This window comes from Poecile atricapillus, chromosome 1, assembly GCF_030490865.1.
Source record: "Poecile atricapillus isolate bPoeAtr1 chromosome 1, bPoeAtr1.hap1, whole genome shotgun sequence".
Lineage (NCBI taxonomy): Eukaryota > Metazoa > Chordata > Aves > Passeriformes > Paridae > Poecile > Poecile atricapillus.
The window spans coordinates 72,987,267-73,007,097 of NC_081249.1; the positions used below are offsets into that span (position 1 = coordinate 72,987,267).

Consider the following 19,831-nt stretch of genomic DNA (forward strand, 5'->3'; position numbering starts at 1 on the left):
CTGATTTTCTGATGAAAACACAAAGACTGTGGTCATCATAACAACTCACTTAGGCTGGAAGAAAAAAAAAACTAGAAGTGCTGAAATGTGAAGTAAAGACTCTCCTGCTCCAGCCATCCCCTGCTGTGCTCCCTCCTGACAGTCATCATTCCCTGGAACTGAACCACAGCCTTAACAAGCTTCCCTGTCAGTCTGAGCTACCATATTCTTTGTCTCTGTGACACCATTTGTTTTCTTTTATAGCTATTTTCATCTGTTGCTAAACATTCCTCTGAAATGACACCTTCTCCTTTAATCTGGAGCCAAAACCTGTTGCTTGCTCCCTGTGTGGGATATGTCTGCCTCTCTCCTGGATCTGAGAAGCTGCAGCTGCATCAAGCTGATGATGCTGATCTTATATCCGGTCTCCTCTTTCTTCCCTCCAGTCAGAGATTTCTAGGAAGGAAATGCCCTTCTTCCCAGCCATTCCCAGTAAAGCAGTCACCATATCAAAAACTAGTACTAGCTTCCCTATGCAAAGCAGGGTGTTCCTCGAACAGTAAAATGAAAATGAGCTGCTAACCTGCCCCAAAGTTTACTCAGATGCACTTGGATAGAGGAACATCCAACTTACCTGGATATTTGTTTGATCCAAAACTGTATCCTTAAAGAGGAGCACTTTTAACCAAACATCCTGAAGGAGGAATGTTGTCTATGGCTTGGTATTTCCTTCAGTGAGATGGCAGACTTCTCCAAATCCAGAGATTTCAGCCCACTGACTGCCAGTGGTAGCTTGCTGCCAACAGGAGAAGAACCAAATCAGCCACAGCTCCAAGCAGGTACAGCTGCCATGGGTGCTTGCAGACTTCCCTGGAGTACCTGGAAGAGGTTACTTAACGTGGCACCAGCATTCCTAGTTGTTACCACTTCTCCTGTGTAATACACGCTCTGCTGCGGTGCTGGAGAAACCAGGAGCATAAATGTCCGACGCTGAGTAGCGTTATGTGATTGATGGATCACTGCCACCAGGACATGGAAGCAGACAAGCAGGGTCCCACCAGAGGCTCCTGAAGGGGCTGCTCCCAGGCCTGTCCTGGGAAGCCGCCAGTCTCACGGGTAGTGCCAGTTCAGGGCGGAGGCACGGCGCTGTGGAAGGGGGTAGGCACAGGGAGCACAGTGCCGGCTGGACCTGAGCACTTGGAAGCACAGGGCCAGTGTAAATGCATGGAATAGCCTTTTCCTGGCTGGGCTGGGGTCAAGGGAGCTTCCAGGACTGCGAAGGGCAGCCCCAGAGACGCTTGGCCGAGCACAATAAACCAACAGCTTTTTGATGACGAGTTGACACCGCAAATACTAAACCACTGCCAGCTAGAAATTGAAAGACATTTTGAAATTCAGACTTCACATCAAAAACCTCTGTTCAACTCCATAAAAAGCAAGTGGTGGCCAATGGATTAAAAAGTAAATCTCAGGGTTACTTTTAATGCCATCGTTTATGCTTTTAACGCCTGTTTGCTCATGGATGGACCGTGCCTTTTGGCACTGTCCTGGCAGCGCAACAGGGAGAGAAAGCACCGAGGCACTGCAGTCCACAGCAGGAGATGGATCTACGCGGCCAGCCTGAGAGGCCACAACCCCAGCCATGATGCAAGAAATTCCCACTAACATCTTTTCAGATCACTTGAGGAAAAATCATCTCAAGCAGCTACACTCTTCCTCAATGCTTTCTACTATTTGGTAACTCACTGACTCAGCTGGAGCATCTCCTCCTTTAAAGATTTATTCCTCCTTTTTTCTCCCAAAGAACAAGGATTTTTTTTGAATAGCCTATCTTGGTATACCACATTGTCCCTTGCAAGGGCAAAATACAGCCTGGACCTGTGAGCAGGGCAAGCACTGCCTCTTCCCTGCAGCTTTTTTGGACACAGCCTTTTCAACATACCTCCTACAGGGATGTGAAGTAGGTTTGGACATGACTGTCTTAAATCTTTTGGAGCCCCATAGCCAAAAACAATGAACTTTCAAGATTTAGTTCTTGTCTGAGAAGCCGTAAACTGCCTACAGAACTTGCGTTTTTCACTCTCATGACAGCCTGCAGTCCAGATAATGAGAACTTTTGACATATCAAGAAGTGGCAGTGTGGGAATGCAAGGCACACCCTTCTTTCCACTTCAGACACCACACAAACACACAAAATGCCACTGGTGGGACTGCTGGCTTGGGCCTGACTGCAGTTTAGGGCAGTAGAGGGAAGGGACATAGTCTAGAACCACACACAAGCTCCCCCACACTCTTGAAAAGGCAAAGGGATGGTTTTGGCCTGACTTTCTCACAAACACAACCCAATCCAAAGGACCTTCTTACAGGAACAGAAGCAACAGAAGACGATGCAACCCACTACTCCCCCATTGTTTGCGAAGTAAAGGTCTGTGCTAGCCCCAGACTTAGAGTATGCTTCTAAAGTTTAGTTTACAACACAAAAGGAAACAGTCAGTTTTGATTTACTCCTCATTTTTGAGGGGGGAGAGACAGAAGAAACCCACTGACCCCATCTTTTAACAGAGAAAGGAAATGGTTTTAGAAAGCAAATTACCTGTAATCTTTATTTGAGCAGGGAAGTAAACACATATTCAACTAATTTTGATGCTGTAATTGTGTGTCACTGCACAAGAATTCATACTTGCACTTTAAAGTGCACCATTAATGGGAAAGTTCCATTTTTCACCCAGAAATACATTCAATAGCTTAGAGATGAAGGAAAGAAAAATCCATAAAACAAGGTGTCAGAAAGAGGTTAAAAATAAGATTTATTTGCAAATCATTTTGACAATAAACTAGTATCTCTGAGCTGTGCATTTTGGGGACTACAAGTCAGTTCCTTTGTGTTCCGAGATTTCCATTTGCATGCAGTATGGGATACCTCTAGAATTCAAAATGAACTTCGAAGTGTCCTTTTTTGCCTTGCTGTGCTGAGAAATTCATTCCACAGGCACAGTAAAGGAGAGTCAAAGTCTTTGTAATGAGAAGCTGTCACAGGAAACACACAACAAAACCACCTTGGCTTAGAAAGAAAACTCACTTGGGAGCTGTTCCACATTTGTTTAACACAGTGTTAAGCACTTCAAGATTCTCACAAGAAGTACCTGGTGCTGTATGAAAAAAAAACCCATAAACCCAAAGCAAAAAGTCAAGAGCCCAAAACTCAATAAATATCAACATCTACCCTTATACCTCACAGGTATACTGAAACCTCATATTTCTTTCTGATGTACAAATGCACAACACATCTGGTTATGACCCAAGTTCCTTCTCTTGGAAGCTGATAAGCTGTCTCAGGTAAAAAAAAAAACAAAACCAAAACCTCAAGATTTAATAGTACTAACTGTATATAAATGAGCTCAGGACAAAGGCAATACAAAGTGAGATTTACCTTGGTGTCTGACCGTGTGAGGGCAACCTCTCAGTCATAGTTAGAATCGCAGCAGCATCTTCAGGACATTTCTTCAATGTATGCCTCCCCTTCTCCCTGACCTTCCTCTCTCTGCCCTTCCATAAAGCCTTGAAATTTTAATTCTGAAGTCTGTTTTAATCAGATGACATCAGAAGTGTATTCTGAAACCCCTACGTGATTAAGTTTTGAGCAGACCACAAGTAGTATACCTTGCATTACGACGAAGTTAAAAGGTAACAGAAGGAAATGAGGTAACTAAGAAAGAAAATAAAAGAATCTGACCCACATCTATTTTTAATATAGTTCTAGAAAATATTAATTTTTATAACAAAGAGGAACTTTTTTCTCCCTCTTTATGAAACTCAAAATATTCCCAATATTTGACACTGGAAAAATAACTTTTATCTCCTCCCATATATGCAAGATGTCCAGATGTCATTGTTACCAGTTCAAACAAATCATTAATGAATGCATTAGATCATTCAAATGTAAACAAACATGGTTTATATATATACATATATATAAAGGCAAAAAAAATCAAATTTAACAACTCCTGGTGATAACCAGTTCATGTAAGTATTATGTAAAGTTGGAGAGAATCATAATCTTAGAAACATTGTTTTATTTGGGCTACTTTAGAAAGACTAAAACAGTATTCAACTGAAAGCTCTTCATCATCAGTGCAGATACCACCTCCCCACAGGGGTTTCCCTGTACCTTCTGGGGAACCTAGGCCATTTTTATGAAACAAATATACTTGGTCATTTCACATCAACTGTTACTGAAATGATTCTGTGAGCAAGGCCCAGAATCAAGCAATCTCTCCAAGCTGAACAGCCTAGCTAACATCAGACTGCCACCTGCACAAGCTCTAAACTAAAAAGGGATAAAGATTTCAGAACAAATCTGATGTCAACAAACATTGCCCTGTTCAATCCCAACTCAGCCATATATAGAGGACAGTGAAAGTTTGTGATGGGTAGGCTGTAATTCCACTGGGTATGTTCTCCCATTACACAGCTCCAAGGATTCATTCTTCTAAGGCTGCTCTATCCCAATATATGTGGTGTAGTCAAATGTAAATATTGTCGAGGTTTACTCACATCTGATTTGGGCCACGGTTAAGCTGCAGGTGCCAACATCCTGTATCAGCCTCTCCTGGTTTCACCTGCGAGAGAGCTGATTTTCTTCCTAGTAGCTGGTACAGTGCTGTTTTTTATTTAGAATCAGAATAATGTTTGTAACACACTGGTGTTTAAATGTAAACACAGCTTAGCAACAACTAAGTCAAGGCCTTTTCAGATTCTCACCTCACTTTGTGGGGCTGCACAAGGAATTGGGAGGGGACACAGCCAGGACAGCTGACCCCAAGTGACCAGCAGGAGGTCCCAGAATATATGGTGTCATGCTCAAAATATCAACTGGGGCAAAAGTTGGCTGGGGGTCATTGCTCAGAAACTGGCTGGGCATCAGTCATCAGGTGGTAGGCAATTGTGTTGTGCCTCACTTGTTTTGTCATTATTACTGTTGTTTTCCTTTCTCTTCTGTCCTATTAAACTGTCTAACACATGAATGTCACCTTTTTTTCCCCTCCAAGTCTATCCCCCCCATCCCATTTGGAAGGGGGGTGGGCAGTGGTGGGGTGCAAGTGAATGGTTAAGCGGCATTTAGCTGCCTGCTGGGTTAAACCATAACACAGCTCCTAGAACTCATGGGTTTAGCAGAATTTTCACAAGACAACATTTGCCACATCTCACTGAGATTCCAAAATTTGGAAAATTCCTATCCTGAAAATCCACTATTTGCTGAGAAAGTATCGTATTTACTGAGAATTTTAATTAGCTCTGAGCATACGATCTTTAATGGCAACACTTAAAAAGATCCCATGCAGTCCTACAAGCTTTTTTCTCTTAAACATTCAGGTCTGACATCAAGAAATGCTCAGAGCTTGTTTTAGGAGAAGTCCTGTATAAGTGATCCAGTTTTTAGATGTCATTAAATGTTTTGGCAGAATAATGTAATATGAAATCTGTAATATACTTGCTAATGTTTATAATCCAATGACTACTTATAAGAAGTATTATTGCATTTTAAGCGTAAAAATATAAGAGGTTCTATAAAGAAAATTAAAATAGCATTGATCTAATATTGATAGTCATATAAAATAACTCACAATTATGTAAATTTCCATATTTAATTACACATTTAAAAATAAGTTATAAAAATAATTAAGCTTCTTTAAAACCCCTAGGATATTTTCTTTTAGGAGTTTTTACTCATATCTACTGATTGTCTAGCATCAGCCACAGCTTCTGGTACTCGAACAGTCATATCATTCATTGATTTCTTCAAGCAGATTTGGCAGCCTAAACGTGATCTGTGGGGAGACAGGACATTATTGTTAGTTCTTGCCCACCAGCAATCTAACAGCATTTACCCTCTTACATCTCCAACACTCAGCCACCCCAAACTGACCATGAACTAGGAACAGCCACTCTTGTAAAGGGCCTTAATCCAGCACAGGAGTGAACCACGTGCATCAGCACAAGGATCTGTGTGGCAATAGCCAGGATTTAAGGCCAGAAAAGAGCTTGGCACACTGGAAAGTCCCACAGCTGAGTACTTCCTGCTCACTGAGACAATGCAGAACATGGGTGACCCTTCTCTTTTCAGTGGGTCACTGAGGTCACTCCAGTGCAGGGAGTGATGCTTGATCTCTCAATGGATGTCTGGCACCTCTGAAGAGATAAAGGCAATGAATCTGAATGAAAGTCTCAGATAAAGCAAAGCCTGGCCCCTCCATCCAGAGCTCAATGTTCCCCAACGACAAAAGCCAAGACTGGGTGTAAGCCAGGAAAGTAAAGTGAAAAGACAAGAAACATAGGAAGGAGAAGGATAGAACACTCAAGGCACTGGAGGAGATGTTGTCTTTCATTTCTATACCTATCATTCAGCACGAGAAAACCAGATGTTGCACACAAGCAATTAAAACCAGAAGATTTAGTACCACAACAAAACTCAACAGACATCACAAGCTGCTTTCATTGCTGGGATAACTTTAATTCAATGTCCATGTCTCAGTATTTAAGTACAGAATACTAAAGACATCACCAAGGATGGGCAATGTTCTGTAGCACCAGTCCCTGGCAAGACACTTAGCTAGCTGACAGCCTGTTTCAAGAATGTAAAGTTGCCACTCTTTTATCCACCTCTCCATATGCATTTATCTGCACTTGCCTTTTAACTCCAAATGCCATTTTCTATTATTCAAGAGCATAAAATCCTTGTGCATGTTTTTATAGGCAGGTGATACAACCACATCACTGTAAACAAACATTATTCTTCCCTGTGTTTTCCTAAGTCTTTCAAAAGGATGCTCACACTAATTAAAACCTAGCACAAATCACTTTTACATCATGCTGTTGATCACATACTCTTACCAGGCAGCTTAATACTTCCTGTTAAAAGATGGCTGGGTTTTTTTAACCAATTTCTTAGCCTTTCCAGGGCCTTTGTTCTTATGCTGTTGCGCCTCAAAGTTTAGCAAACAATTTCTAGACCTAAATAAACTGCATGAACTGCAAGATCTTTCATCACAGTGACTTATATGAAGAATTTCCATATCTGCTTCACCCCTCTACAAAAGCTCTGTTGAATTCTTTCCTTACCCATAGCAGACAGTATAGATTAGAAATAGCTCACAGAATGACAAGTGTTCTTCAGTTCCAAATCTCACTTTAAAATGTTGAATCTCATTTTAAAAACTGAGTTCCCACCTTCCTAGTCCTTTGATGTGGAAGCAATTTCAAACCAACTAATTAAACCTTACAGACAGCAGTTCAGAAATGTCATTGAATTTCTGTAGAGCTCCTGGGTGAATGCTACCTGGCCATTACTATTTGTTACCAATCAGTTTATTTATCTGCAGTAATACTATTTCTGTGGACACATCGGTTTGAAAGACCACAGAATAAGTCAGGACACCCTCTGCAAAGAAACCTTCCAGTAAATAGCCCATAAAACCTCCAGAGATAACAATGAAAAAGAAACTTTGCTTTTATGTTATCTTTTTCTATTTTATGTGCACTTCCTACGTCACCCATTGGCTCTGCATGTAGACAGAGTTCCCTGTTTCTGATAGGTTAGAAACAAAAATATTTGCCTACTTTTTGCAAGCTGTTTCTCATCTTATTTTTTGCTTTACTATTCTTATTTTAACTTACATGGGCTTGCACTTCCCCCGTCTTACTACTTTCTACTGTTCTGCAGGTAATCAGAACAATTTCATTTTAACCTAATTAATCCTTCTTTTTAAAAAACATGAGCTTTCATGGCAGTTGCTGGCTGAAACTTTTCCAAATACAGAGTCACTGACAAGAATAAGCTGCTATGCTTGTACCTATGACAGAACACAGAATTGCATCTCCATTACTAAAATTTACATCAGCACAGGAGTCCAGGTAACCTGCAGCAAATATCAGCCACTTAAAGCTCTGTCTTTCAAAAGACCCATCCTCTCACATAAATGGAAGGTCCCTGGCCACAGGAAGAACATGTGATGCTAGAAAAACCTAACAGAAGTACCAAAAACCTTCAGAGGGTGTAAAACTTAATTTGCGATGAAGAACTTAGAGGGGAAAATGGAAACATTTAAACAGAGAGCTCTGGCGTGCTACTATTTTCCAATTCTTCAGTAAAATCTCCTTGCTTTACACCTTTACTTAAAAGGTAGCCAAAGAAAAAGGTTTTTATTAGATCATATGCCTCCAGAGCTATTCAGGAATTATTCTGGCCCTGAACCCAGAAGTTACTCTTTATTATGGTAGGTCCCACGCTTAATAGGCTTATGTTTTGTTTTTTTCAAAACTGAGAATGAGTTTTTGTGAGACACAAAAAATGATAAAACAAAAGAAGCTGTAAGTTTCTTGTAGCTTGATTTCTTTGCCTTTCCAACCTCCCACAAATGTTCAGATTTGGCTGAAGTGAGAAAGTGTACTGTCATGTAGAAATGAGTATAGGATTCCTTTTACTGATATAAGGAGATAGACAAATTAATTAAGAGTACTTCTTTGCAGAGACAAACTCTATGCTATACAGAACATAATTGGAAAGATTCTCCAAGACTTCAACAAGCGGTTCTGCTGAAACATGAAGGGCTTAGGAAACCTCATAAGGCACAGCTGCCTACTGTCCGTGTGGGCATGTTCTGTGATAAAGGCTACTTGCGCACCAGCAAGTACCACAGCCCACCAGGAATGGGTCTGTGATGAGGATTAACATCCTAACTACAAGATCTGTGATAGTGGGCGTGATGCAGAACAGAGCTTTACTTTAGAGTACCTCTATTCTAATCCTAATACCTACCAGCAGTTAGAGCACTCTTCAGGATCAGTTTCTCCCAAAGGGAATCTGGTTTGTGTGCACAAGGGGCACTGTGATATGAGTCAAAGCATAGCAAGTTTGTACACTGACATATCTCTAAACTGCTTGTCCTAGAGAAGGCTTGAAGGAAGGATATCAGCAACGTACAAAAATACCAGAGAGGCTGGAGAAGGTGGAGTCTCTATCCTTGGACATATTCAAAAGCTGTCAGGACACGGTGCTGGGCATCAGATCTAGGTGGTCCTGCTTAAGCAGGGGGTTGGACCAGTTGACCTCAAGAGGTCCCCTCCAACCTCAACCCTTCTGTGACTCTGTGAAAAGAAGATCTGACCAAAACCTAAAATACTGACAAACACATTCATAAAATACATTAACTAGCTACAGACTAACAAGGGAGAGAAAACAGAAGGGTCCAAGAGAAACAAGAATAAGAAAATCCACACACAGGACAGCAGTGGCAGAGCTTTTGTGAAAGCAACTGGGTTTCCAGTCATATTTTAGAGCTAACATTTCTGCACTAGACCCCTCTGAAGACCAAGCACTGGCAACTGACATTTTTCAGTGACAAAAACAATACTGACATCTTTTTAATACTAATTCAGACAAACAACATTTCAATATGGCAGTCCCATTTGTGTAACAGAATCCAGCTATTCATTAAAAGCTGATTGAGGTGCTCCAAGAATATTGGACTGCCGCATCTGCAAACCTTTCTTCCCATTATTTGAGAAGTAATGTAGGAAAGTGTTATGTTGCCTTACGTATCTGTGAGGCCATATGCCAGGTCCAGCATGTCCATCTCTTCATCAGTAATTGCATCTAGTTTCTCAAATATGTGGTCTTCAAATATTAAATGACAAGTTGAACAGGCTAGTGTTCCTTCACATGCACCTAAAGTAAATCAAGATAACAAAAAATCCAAGTTTCAAATTGCAGCTGAATTTCAGAAGAAATTCTACATGTGTTTGTTTCATGCAAGAAGTCTCGGTTGATCAGCAAAATTAATGTTCTGTATATTTCCATATTCATATACCTACTCTGTATTCAACTATTAATAGTATTTCTACAATTACTATAGCACTTAAGTAAATCTTAGTGCTAAGTAATCAGCTAAAAAATGCTTAAGTAATTCCCTTTCCACCATTTAAAGAAAGAATAGCTTTCTACTATAAGAATGCAAAAGCAGACAATGCTGTCAATCAACACTACTTCATTTATTTCCAATGCTGATCCTTCTTATCTCTCTCTTTCCCATGGTTTTGAGAAGGTTTTCTCTAAAAGTTCAACAACAGACACCTGCTGCAAAAAACAATTAGAAGTACAGGGAGAAGGGATTTTATACCTATTTCTTCTCACTCTACTAATTCACAGCAACAGGCTGGAGAGAGATGGCTTACATGGATTACGAAGTGTTCCAGTGCGAGTCAAGGACCTGATAAGTTGCTGGGGCAGAGTAGCACAAGCACCAACTCCACCTACCTGCTACAGCAATTAGGTCACCACAGCACAGTAGAAGTTTGAACTCTAACAAATTTGTTTCTGTCACTGAATTGGGCTGTGTCTTGGGCTGGCACCAAGCTCTCCACAGTGTTGAAAAAGAAATATGCAACTTCAGGAAGAGAGGGAAAGCTAAATACTGTGAAGATTACAAACCTCAGCCTCTAATTTAAAATTTATAGAAAAGAATCAGATAACACATTAGCCAATTGTTAGGGAAGGTGAAACAGGGAAACCTTATGAATGTGATGGTTTAACAAAAGATTCTGGAAATATGAAGGCTAGAATCAAAGTAGAAATGAAAGCCTGCTTTGAGTCATAGGATACTGAGTACTGGTTAACCAAAGAACAATAGCTTAGCCAGCTAGAGGAGAATCCCTGTTGATAAAACAATGTCCTTCTGCTGATAAAGAATGCAAAGGTCAAGAAGCAAGGAAAGAACTTGTAAGGTTTTGTAGAATCTAAAATGCAACACTGTATGTTAATATAGGGAAGCGCATAGGCTGAATGTAAATTATTTAGTGGGTGTGTCTCATGGTGATTGGTTACTAAGAATTAGAATATTCACTATAGGAAAGCATATAATCGATTGTAACAAGAACTTCGACCTTTTTACTCTGACCTCTTTACTCTGACCTCTTCGCTCTTTTCTCTTAACTCTTACCCCTCTACCCCTCTCCCCCACTCCTAACTCTCAGCCCCCTCTCCCTGCTCCTACCCCTCTCGTCTTCCCTGCTCTCTCCCTCTGCCTTTTCCCTCTTTCCCTCTGCTCTCTTACTCCCTCCCTCCCCCATCCAACCTCTCCTCCCCTGTTCTACCTGTTCTCTCTCCTCTCCTCCGGACCACGTGGACGCCGAGGCTGGTGGCGGACACGGGTCTCCCCTCCTTTTACCCTTATAATAAATCGCTTATACTTGAACAGCTTGACCCTGGAGAAGTCTCTCACCGCGAACGAGAATTTATATACGCCAATAGCCAATCTTCACTTATTTACTTATTTCTAGGGAGAGCAAAACCAAAAATATTGTGACCACATCACCTTTGTAATCATACGGAAATAAAGGAAGAAAGGTTGTATGTACAACCACTGCTATGAAAAGAAATAGTAGAACTCATCATTAGACCATGACAACCAGAAAGCACCATGCTGCAAGAGTACCAAAAGCATATATTCAAAGTGATCAGGACACTGTAATACAACATTTGGTTTTAAAATTATATATCAAATAATCACATGAAATCAAATCAAATACACATGAAAAAGCAGAGTTTAATTAAAGTGCCAAACAGAATTTGTCATATCAGCAGCTTAAGGATCATTAATGTTGGGGAAGTGAGGGAAGGGGTGAGGGGAGAACACTGACCAGTCTCTTTGAACAGTGCAAAGGTCTTTCCACAATCATAAAACTGGCAGTAACAAACAAATTGAGTGCAGCTGAATCATTCAATAGATCTGTAACCCTTTACATAGTTATTTCTATTATTGTTAATGCACATGGGATGCCCCCTAGTGATAGAAGCAAATAAGCAGGATCTACATTTTACTTTTCCCTCATTACTTTTTTCTTAAACACGGAACATGCATTTTAACTACGTTATTTCTCTGCCCCAGTACGATGTTTCATTAGCGAGTGGTTATTAAAATGGGACTAGCACATATTGTAATTAAAGACTGTTACAGTATTCCAAATTTTCAGTTTGGCTTCCTTTTATTGACACTATTGCATTTTCCCACTTTACCACAATGCTTTAACACAGCTGATATTGACACAGAGAACATTTACTGTAGAATATAAGCAGACCAGTCATAAGCCTAAATGAGTCATTTAATAAGTGATACATAAAGCTAGTTGCATTACAAATTTGAGACAATTTTTCTTCCTCAGATATATTCAACTCCAGACATAAAAGATGTCTCAGATACTAAATATAAGATTTGAAATATTATCAAAGATTTTATTACTAGTAATAAAATTTATTTGCACATAACTAAAACACATCAAATTTCAAACTGTGCTATAACACTCTGCTGGGTTTTTTTTCACCAATTGCTTCACATGCATTCAGTTCTGAAAATTGTACTACCACATTCTGCTTTAGTTCTATTCATTTTACAGCTCATGTTCATATAAATACCTTCCCACAGTATTTAATTGCAATTACCCAATACCTTTGAGCAATGTGGTCTCATGGTTTGAGCAACAAGAGCTGGTGGAAGATGCCCGTGGCAGGGGGGGTTTGGAACTCGTCTTCAAGGTCCCTTCCAACCCAAACCATCCTATGTTTCTAACTATGGAAAGTGCAAAAGTTTGAAGAAATAGAAGTTGTAACTGCCTCTTGTTTTGGTTTTAAACAGAACTTGTATCTTGTTAGAATTTCACAAGGTCTACTTTACACCAGTTCTTTAATAAGAATTAAACTCTTTGCTCTTCCCTGCTAACTGACACTGATTTTGGTTGTTTTTTTCACTTTGCACTCCTCAGTTATAGATATGGTGCTACAAAAAGCCCGATAATAAATTGAAACAGTCTGGCGCTACAGAAGTAACCAGACACTGTTAGAAATACACCAGCTCAGTGTTGCTTCCAGAACAGAACCTTTCAGCTCAGAAGAGGTCTGCAAGTGGCATGTTTCAGACTCCACTTTGACAGCACTGTGCATATTCCTCTCTTTAATACTCAAGCCAAGATAATCTTAAGTATTTCTTTAAAACTTGAACCAAAATATTCTATTCACCTGCAGAAAGAAAAAATGGAGAAAATCCAAGCAAAGTACAGCTATGTTTTATCTATAAAATATTAATTTACAGTTGGACTCAATGATCTTAAGGGTCTTTTCCAATCTAAATGATACTATAAATATTTATGCATAAAGAGAACATAATTTCTAGACACTGAATAAAATATTCAATTAATCTACTTACCAAAACCATCTATGTCTAGATTATTGTCAACAACAACATCCAGCAGTGAATCCCCAGGTTTTCCCTTGGCTGTTAGTTTGTCACCATCGCGGTTTATGAAATGAACAGTTATTTTATCTTCTGAGCTGAAAAAGAAAATTATATAATACAATTAAAGAATTCTAGAATTTTTTGGTGCTTTAGAATTGATTGAATACTACTAAAATAGTAGTTGATACTACTACTATCAACTCCAAGAAAAGAGAAACCTAAGTTATTGGCTTTTAAAAGCTGTAACAGGTACAGGCTTTTACTGCTGTACATTGAAAAAATACCATGAAAAATAAGAACAAAAAAACCTTGGTGTTCGTTTTGTCACTACAAACTATATGGGATACAAATGTTTTGCTTTTCACCAAAGACAGTTTATTTTAGGCACAATATTTGTATTTTTAACAAATAAAGAAGCTTATTATAAATGTTTCTCTCCCCACCTTTCTGTGAACTCTTGCTTTGTATTTATGAATTTTTTGTTGTTCTTATAATTATCACTTAGGACAAATTCTAAATTTTCCCATTTCTGCCTAGAGTTTCAGATATTTCACTTTATTAGTTCTGAAATTTAATTCTTCCCTCCTCCTACAAATGGAAATACTCCAATAGCATTCTGCTGTTTTTAGGCACAGACTCTCTGAGGAGTTCATCTTGTAAATATTAATTCTAGTGAAGTACACTGGTTTCAAGGAAAGAAGGTTTTATATTTTTTTGTGGTTTTTTCCATACAATTATTTATTTAATAAAAAATTCACTTGCAGTCCGCACAAAAATGTCTTAAGACTAAAGCTTTTAACATTAAAAAATTAATTTTTTGCATTCCATATTATTTCACATGCAAATTAAAGGAAAGCTTTAAATATACTAATAAAATACATTATGTTCAATTTTAAACAGACTATTTTCTTTCCTACACTAAGTGAGCAAACAAAAACTTTTTGGATGGATAGTGAAGAAATCTGCCAAGAGATGACAGATAAAAACAGAACAAGTGAAAGCTAATTCAAAAATTTATGTTTCCATGTGAAATCCATGTTTAAGAACAACATGCTTCATATTACCCATACTCTTCTTAGAAACTGTGGGCCCTGAGTCATTTATGTCATATGAAAAATATTCAAGCTTTAAAATCAAGTCACCCCCTGGAAAACTCTAACATGTACATCTGAATACTAAAGAAAAAGTTTGAAAGTGGCCATGCTGAAAAAATCAGTGAACAAATTGTTTTTGTAACTGGCTGTAAAACAATGTGTTTTTAGCAATCTGAGTCCCGGCCTGTTATGAAACAACAACAAATGTTTGTTGCTATAGACTTCATACACTTGTCACAACTCTTAAGCTCCATTGGCACCAGTGTGCTCCGTGATGATTCATTATGATATCATGCTCAATTCTTTTCTTATCATTCCTCAATCCACTCTCTAGAAGGCAGCCACAAGCTACTATTAACTGTAAATTCATTCCAAAACTATAATTGATAACAAAGGGTTGACCTTGCTGACCTGCAGAATGCAATTGAAGCACATACTATAAAAAAATTCAGAAATCTTAAGGACATATATTTACAAAATATGATTTATGTTTCACAGTCACCTGTGATATCCAAGGACCACCAGCAAACCATTCTGTGGGGGTTAAGAAACCACTCTGCTTTTCATTTTGCTCCTCGGCTATGTTAACACCTCCCACAGCAGAACCAAGGAAACAAACACCCACTTAGATAAACTAGTACAAAATTCACCACCTCCTCTGGGAGTTTTAAGACTGATGAGTTTAGACTGCATCTGGAAAGGTACAGATTCACATTCTGAGAGCCTAAGATAACATCTGACAGTGTAATTTTAAACTGCCTCAAAAAGCCCTTCCAGAGCTCAAAGTACACTCCTTTGCTGAAAGATTTCTGTTAACGGGACAAAAACAACGCTGACAGGAGACACAATGCAACATGTACTTGCATTTCTGGGTATACTCTGCCCAAGGTATAGACATGGCAAGTACTAAATATTTATTCCAATATCTTAAACATACTCTGTTATAGGATTAGGCACTCACAAGTACCATGGACCAAACACTAAGATGCCTAGGCACCATTAGATCCCTGGAACTTCTGTAAATGACAAGTCAACTCCCTCCCAGTTTTCAAAACACACTTGAAATTGTCTTCAGCTGTGGTTACACTTGAATCTGATAAAACACCACAGTGCCACGTGAGGAACAGTCCCACCCCCGCTCCTTTGTTCCTCCTCCAGCGCTCACACTGTCCCGCAGTAACCTCGGTCTGGGAATGCACTGGCTGAAAGCCGAGGTCAATAACCCCACAGATGTCAGAACCAGCAGAGTCAGATCCGGCCCTTAGATGAAACTTATACCAGTTTGGAACGGCTGTGTTATTGCAACGACACAATCTGAGTTTCATGATCAGATTAAACCAATCTCTTCACAGTATAAAAACGTGGGTTTCGGTGATCCCTGCGGCATTCCCACAAGTCAATTCCTTTTTGCTAATGGTGGATGAAAATCAACCACAAAAGCAAAGTAGACCCAACTGGACCATAAAGCAAAACTGACAAAAGTGCCACTGCTCACAACAAAAACAAGGAAACAGCAGTAGGACTCCCTTGTCAGCAGGGGCAATCTGATATTTGCTTCAGCCAGCTGAGGACCTGCACTGTGGCTGTGCATGCCTCATGGTGTGCCATGCAGCAAGGGGACAGATGGAAGCATCACCACCAGGTCCCTGACTTTTCTTAAAAACTGACACAATAATTAATCTTTCAACAGGACGTAATCCACCTTGATTTATGACTGAAACGACAATTTATTTATCTATGTAGAGTCTTAAGTCTTTCAGTAGATCTGGTTTTTTTTTGCTATTGCCACCTTCTATCACCCTTCACTTAGCCAAAATATTTAAAAGAAAAAACTTCTGGTGCTTTACTTGGTGAAAATACTTTCAGAAGTGTGTGTATGCAATAATCAGACTAGTCAAACATTCAAAACACACACTGCGCCCATGTTTTCAATGACTGGGGGATACATTACAAAAAGTAAAAATCTCACCCACATGAAACAATATTTAGAGTTTATAAATTTCATATAACACGGGTTTTGTCTATCCAGACATTGTTTGCATAAAAAAACCCCAACTGTCCAAATACCAAGATGCTGCAAACCAGTCACAGGCACTTAACATGAAACATAAGCCAGGTCTATGCATGAATAGCCTGGGGATTATCAGGAAAAACTGGGGATTATCAGGAAAAATTTATTTTGTGTTATCTGCATGAAGCATAAATATCCCAATTCATGCTCAAATAAATGCTTTTCACCAGGTGTAAAATACAATTAACAAAACATAAAAACTTTAACCTGGTATTGCACATGGTGAGACCAGCTCTGTTATTTGCAGATCTTTTAATAAACAGAAAATCCATCCTAATTGCCTGAGGAGTTCCTTGAATTAAGATATTACACAGGCCTCAATCAACAGAAGTTATAAATCTGAACTAATCTTTAAAGCATGCAATTATTATGCTGTGCACCAAAAACATTGTACAGCTAACCAGACTTGTACGAAAGAATTCTGAAATACCTACTGTTCACCATGAAATTGAAGGGAAGGATAAGGGATAAAAAAGGACTAAGTAAGAGGAGGAAAGGGAAATGAAAACATAACACCTGATGCTCCACTGAAACCTTTTGAAACCTCTGCTCTCAGGAATCACCTCAGGTAATGTTTTGTATAGTGAGGTTTTCATCCTCTAGACAAATACAGGTAATTTTACATGCATAAACAATGATTTATCTTTTTACTGAAATAACACTGGCTGATTACATGAAGGTCAGGAAGTGGGTCTCATATACGATGCCCAGAGAAAGTAGCATGCATAAATGGAAAGCACAATAATAGACAAGAATTTTTCTTTTCTCCCAACTCACTCAGCCAGGTTAAGACACTGAGTATACAAACAACATTGGAAACACTTGTTTGCATGAGCTTTTTTGCTGGCATGCTCACAAAATTAATGTAAATAAATTCTATTCTGTATTCAGCCTGTTTGTGAAAGACACTAAGGAGAGCTGAGGAGACATGAGGGGAATTACAGCTCTTACATTACTATTAGGTAAGGAAATGCTTTCCCTTTATAGGATTCTTTTTTCAATTATTTTAATACCTTTTAAAAAAACTTGGCAATACGTCACATCTTTATTTTTTTAAATAAAAACTGCTAATCAGGGACCTCAAAATCAACTGATTACCAGCAGGATCCCCCAGAGAAGAGACCTGACTAGCAACTTACTCATCTCATATGGGAGTTCTAGGCTAGAAAAGTCTCTCTCTCCATATTAAAAGTATCTGCTGGAACAAAGTCAAAGATCACCTGCAGGAAAGTTTAAAAACAAACTGTTGAGACAGCTTTGATGTTGAGGGCACTATCCCAATCTTCTGGAAACAGGCCAGGCGACACCCCTGATGCTGGGCTGCTGATTGTGGGTCCTGTTTCAAGTCTAGGAAATGTCTCTGGTAACCAAGCACATCAGGCCTTTAAAACTTCTGCATTTTAAATACTGAAAGCTGCAGACTCGGAGCATCTTTGAATATAAAAACAAAAGCCAGAGGGTGGTGCATGAACAATCTATGACCACCTGTAATAAACATCAAAACTACAGCTGTGGACTGTGTAATATTAAATGCCCACAGATGTAATGCATTCTGAAACACCTACTCACACATACTGGTGAGGAGAGGGGGAGCTCTGCACATTTTACATTGGACCACAGAATCAATTAGGTTGCAAAAGACCTCTGAGATCATCAAGTCCAAGCTATGACCAAACATGACCATGTCAACTAAACCATGGCACTGTGTCACTTCCAGTCCTTCCATGAAGAAAGATGCAAAAGTGCTCTTCAGTACAGAAAAACTATACCAAAGGCAGAAGACACTTTAAGTATTAGGATCTCTCTGATACGTGCTGTACTTCTACCACAAGCCCAGCCAGACTATCACGGGAAAGAAAAACCAACAAAACCAAACAACAGAGAAAAACAAGTGGAACTTTAGTAAGGTCATAACCTCGTAGAAAACCAGTCTGAACACCAGGAATGCTGGTTTACTGTTCCATAGCGTTACAAGCCACTTCAACGGGGTTCCAGGTCACACCGACCCTGAGCCTCACCCACAGCTGCTGCCGGTGCGGGGCCTCGCCCGAGCCAACCCACAGCGCCGGCACAGTTCTCCACAGTCCTACGGGGCATAGCTCGGTGGAGGGGCCCCCCTAGAGCGCTTCGGTGCCGCCGCCAAGCAGCCGGTGAGGGGCGGAGGGGGCCGGGACCGCCAGGGACACCGCGGGAAGGTCATCCCGCGTCAGCCCGGTTCGGGCGGCCCGTGCCACAGGCAGCCGCTGGCCCCGGCTGCCCGCGGCGCCGAGTTCCGGCCCGGTCCGGCTCCTCCGGTCCGCCGCCCCGGGGAGCCCGCCCGGCGCCTCACGGCTGTGACCCCCTTACCTGAGCACCGCCCGGGCAGAGAGGCTGAACGGCCGCGCTGCCCGCCCGACAGCGGCAGCGCTGCCGCAGCCCGGTCTCGGCCCGGCTGCCGGCGAGGCGGAGAAGAGCCAGCGGCGGGAGGAAGCGGCGGCGGCCCGGAGGAGCCGCGCCGGCCCCGGGGAGGCTATGGCGGCCATGGCGGTGGGACGGGAGCGCTGGGGCCCGCCGGGGCGGGGGCAAAGTCCCGCCGCTTACGCTTACAGCGCGCGCGGCGGCGATTCTCGCAGCCGTTTACGCAGCGCGCGGCCCGCCCCCAGCGGCGTGGCCCCGGGGTTACGCAAAGTGCGCGGCAGGGCGCGGAGGGGCGGGGCCGGCGCGAGCACCGCCCCCGGTCCCTGCCGCTGCCCTCAGGTGCCCTCGTGCTGTCCCGCACCGCCCCCGTCCCCGGATCCCAGCGGCGCCTCTCCTCTTCCCGGGAGAGCGGAGCCATGCAGCCCAGCGTGTGCTGACCCTCTGCCCGGCTGGGCCCACGAGGCTTTTCTTGTCACAGCAAGCACTCGGCGCTGGAACGCGGTGGAGGAGTCACCCAAAGGGTCGTCACTACTTCCCAAATGCCCCTTTGGGAGGCCTGGCCCGTGGAGGAGTGGGCACCAGCTCCAGGCTGGGCGATGCTTTTTGGAATTCCCTTGAAACAGCTTATAATAATTGTGGAACTTCCTGGGAAGTGGAACTGGCAGCTGGGGAGTCTGAGCCGTCCACCTATGCTATCCAGGCAGGACGATGGAGAAATTACCAGTTCTTCATTACTGTTTCTTACGACAGAGGATCCAACCTCTAAAACACGGCTATCATCAAATGGACAGCAGTGCTGCTGTCAGAGGGTCTCACTAGGGGTGGACATTCATGGTGCATGGCTCAAGTACCAGTATGTGCCACAGGAAATTAGGAAATTTCCTGAGCAATCACAGACTGCGCATGCAGGCTTAACTTGTCTTTGGTAGTTTTGGTCGGATGGTTATGTAGGTACCCTTCATTCTACCACACCCTCGCTGGAGAGTTCTGAGCGAATAAGGAAGAAA

The 19,831-nt window shown here is 41.3% G+C and overlaps 1 protein-coding gene across 1 annotated transcript; it reads right to left on the reverse strand.

Annotated features, from left to right (window-relative positions):
- Nucleotides 1-2,762: 2,762 nt before the first annotated feature.
- On the reverse strand, nt 2,763-19,000 carry FDX1 (ferredoxin 1). Its single transcript, XM_058839341.1, has 4 exons — nt 18,774-19,000; nt 13,233-13,357; nt 9,574-9,703; nt 2,763-5,807 (listed from the first exon to the last, which is right to left on the reverse strand). The coding sequence occupies exons 1-4, from the start codon at nt 18,947-18,949 to the stop codon at nt 5,693-5,695; spliced, it is 546 nt and encodes a 181-aa protein (XP_058695324.1). The 5' UTR covers nt 18,950-19,000; the 3' UTR covers nt 2,763-5,692.
- Nucleotides 19,001-19,831: the final 831 nt, after the last annotated feature.

What these genes read in the sequence shown, in the direction of transcription:
- FDX1 (XM_058839341.1), bottom strand. Translation starts at nt 18,949, where the DNA reads ATGGCCGCCATAGCCTCCCCGGGGCCGGCGCGGCTCCTCCGGGCCGCC. An exon ending in TCTAGACATAGATGGTTTTG is followed by an intron (nt 9,704 to 13,232) that starts GTAAGTAGATTA and finishes GATTTACTTTAG; the next exon opens with GTGCATGTGAAGGAACACTA. An exon ending in GCATATGGCCTCACAGATAC is followed by an intron (nt 5,808 to 9,573) that starts GTAAGGCAACAT and finishes GTCTCCCCACAG; the next exon opens with ATCACGTTTAGGCTGCCAAA.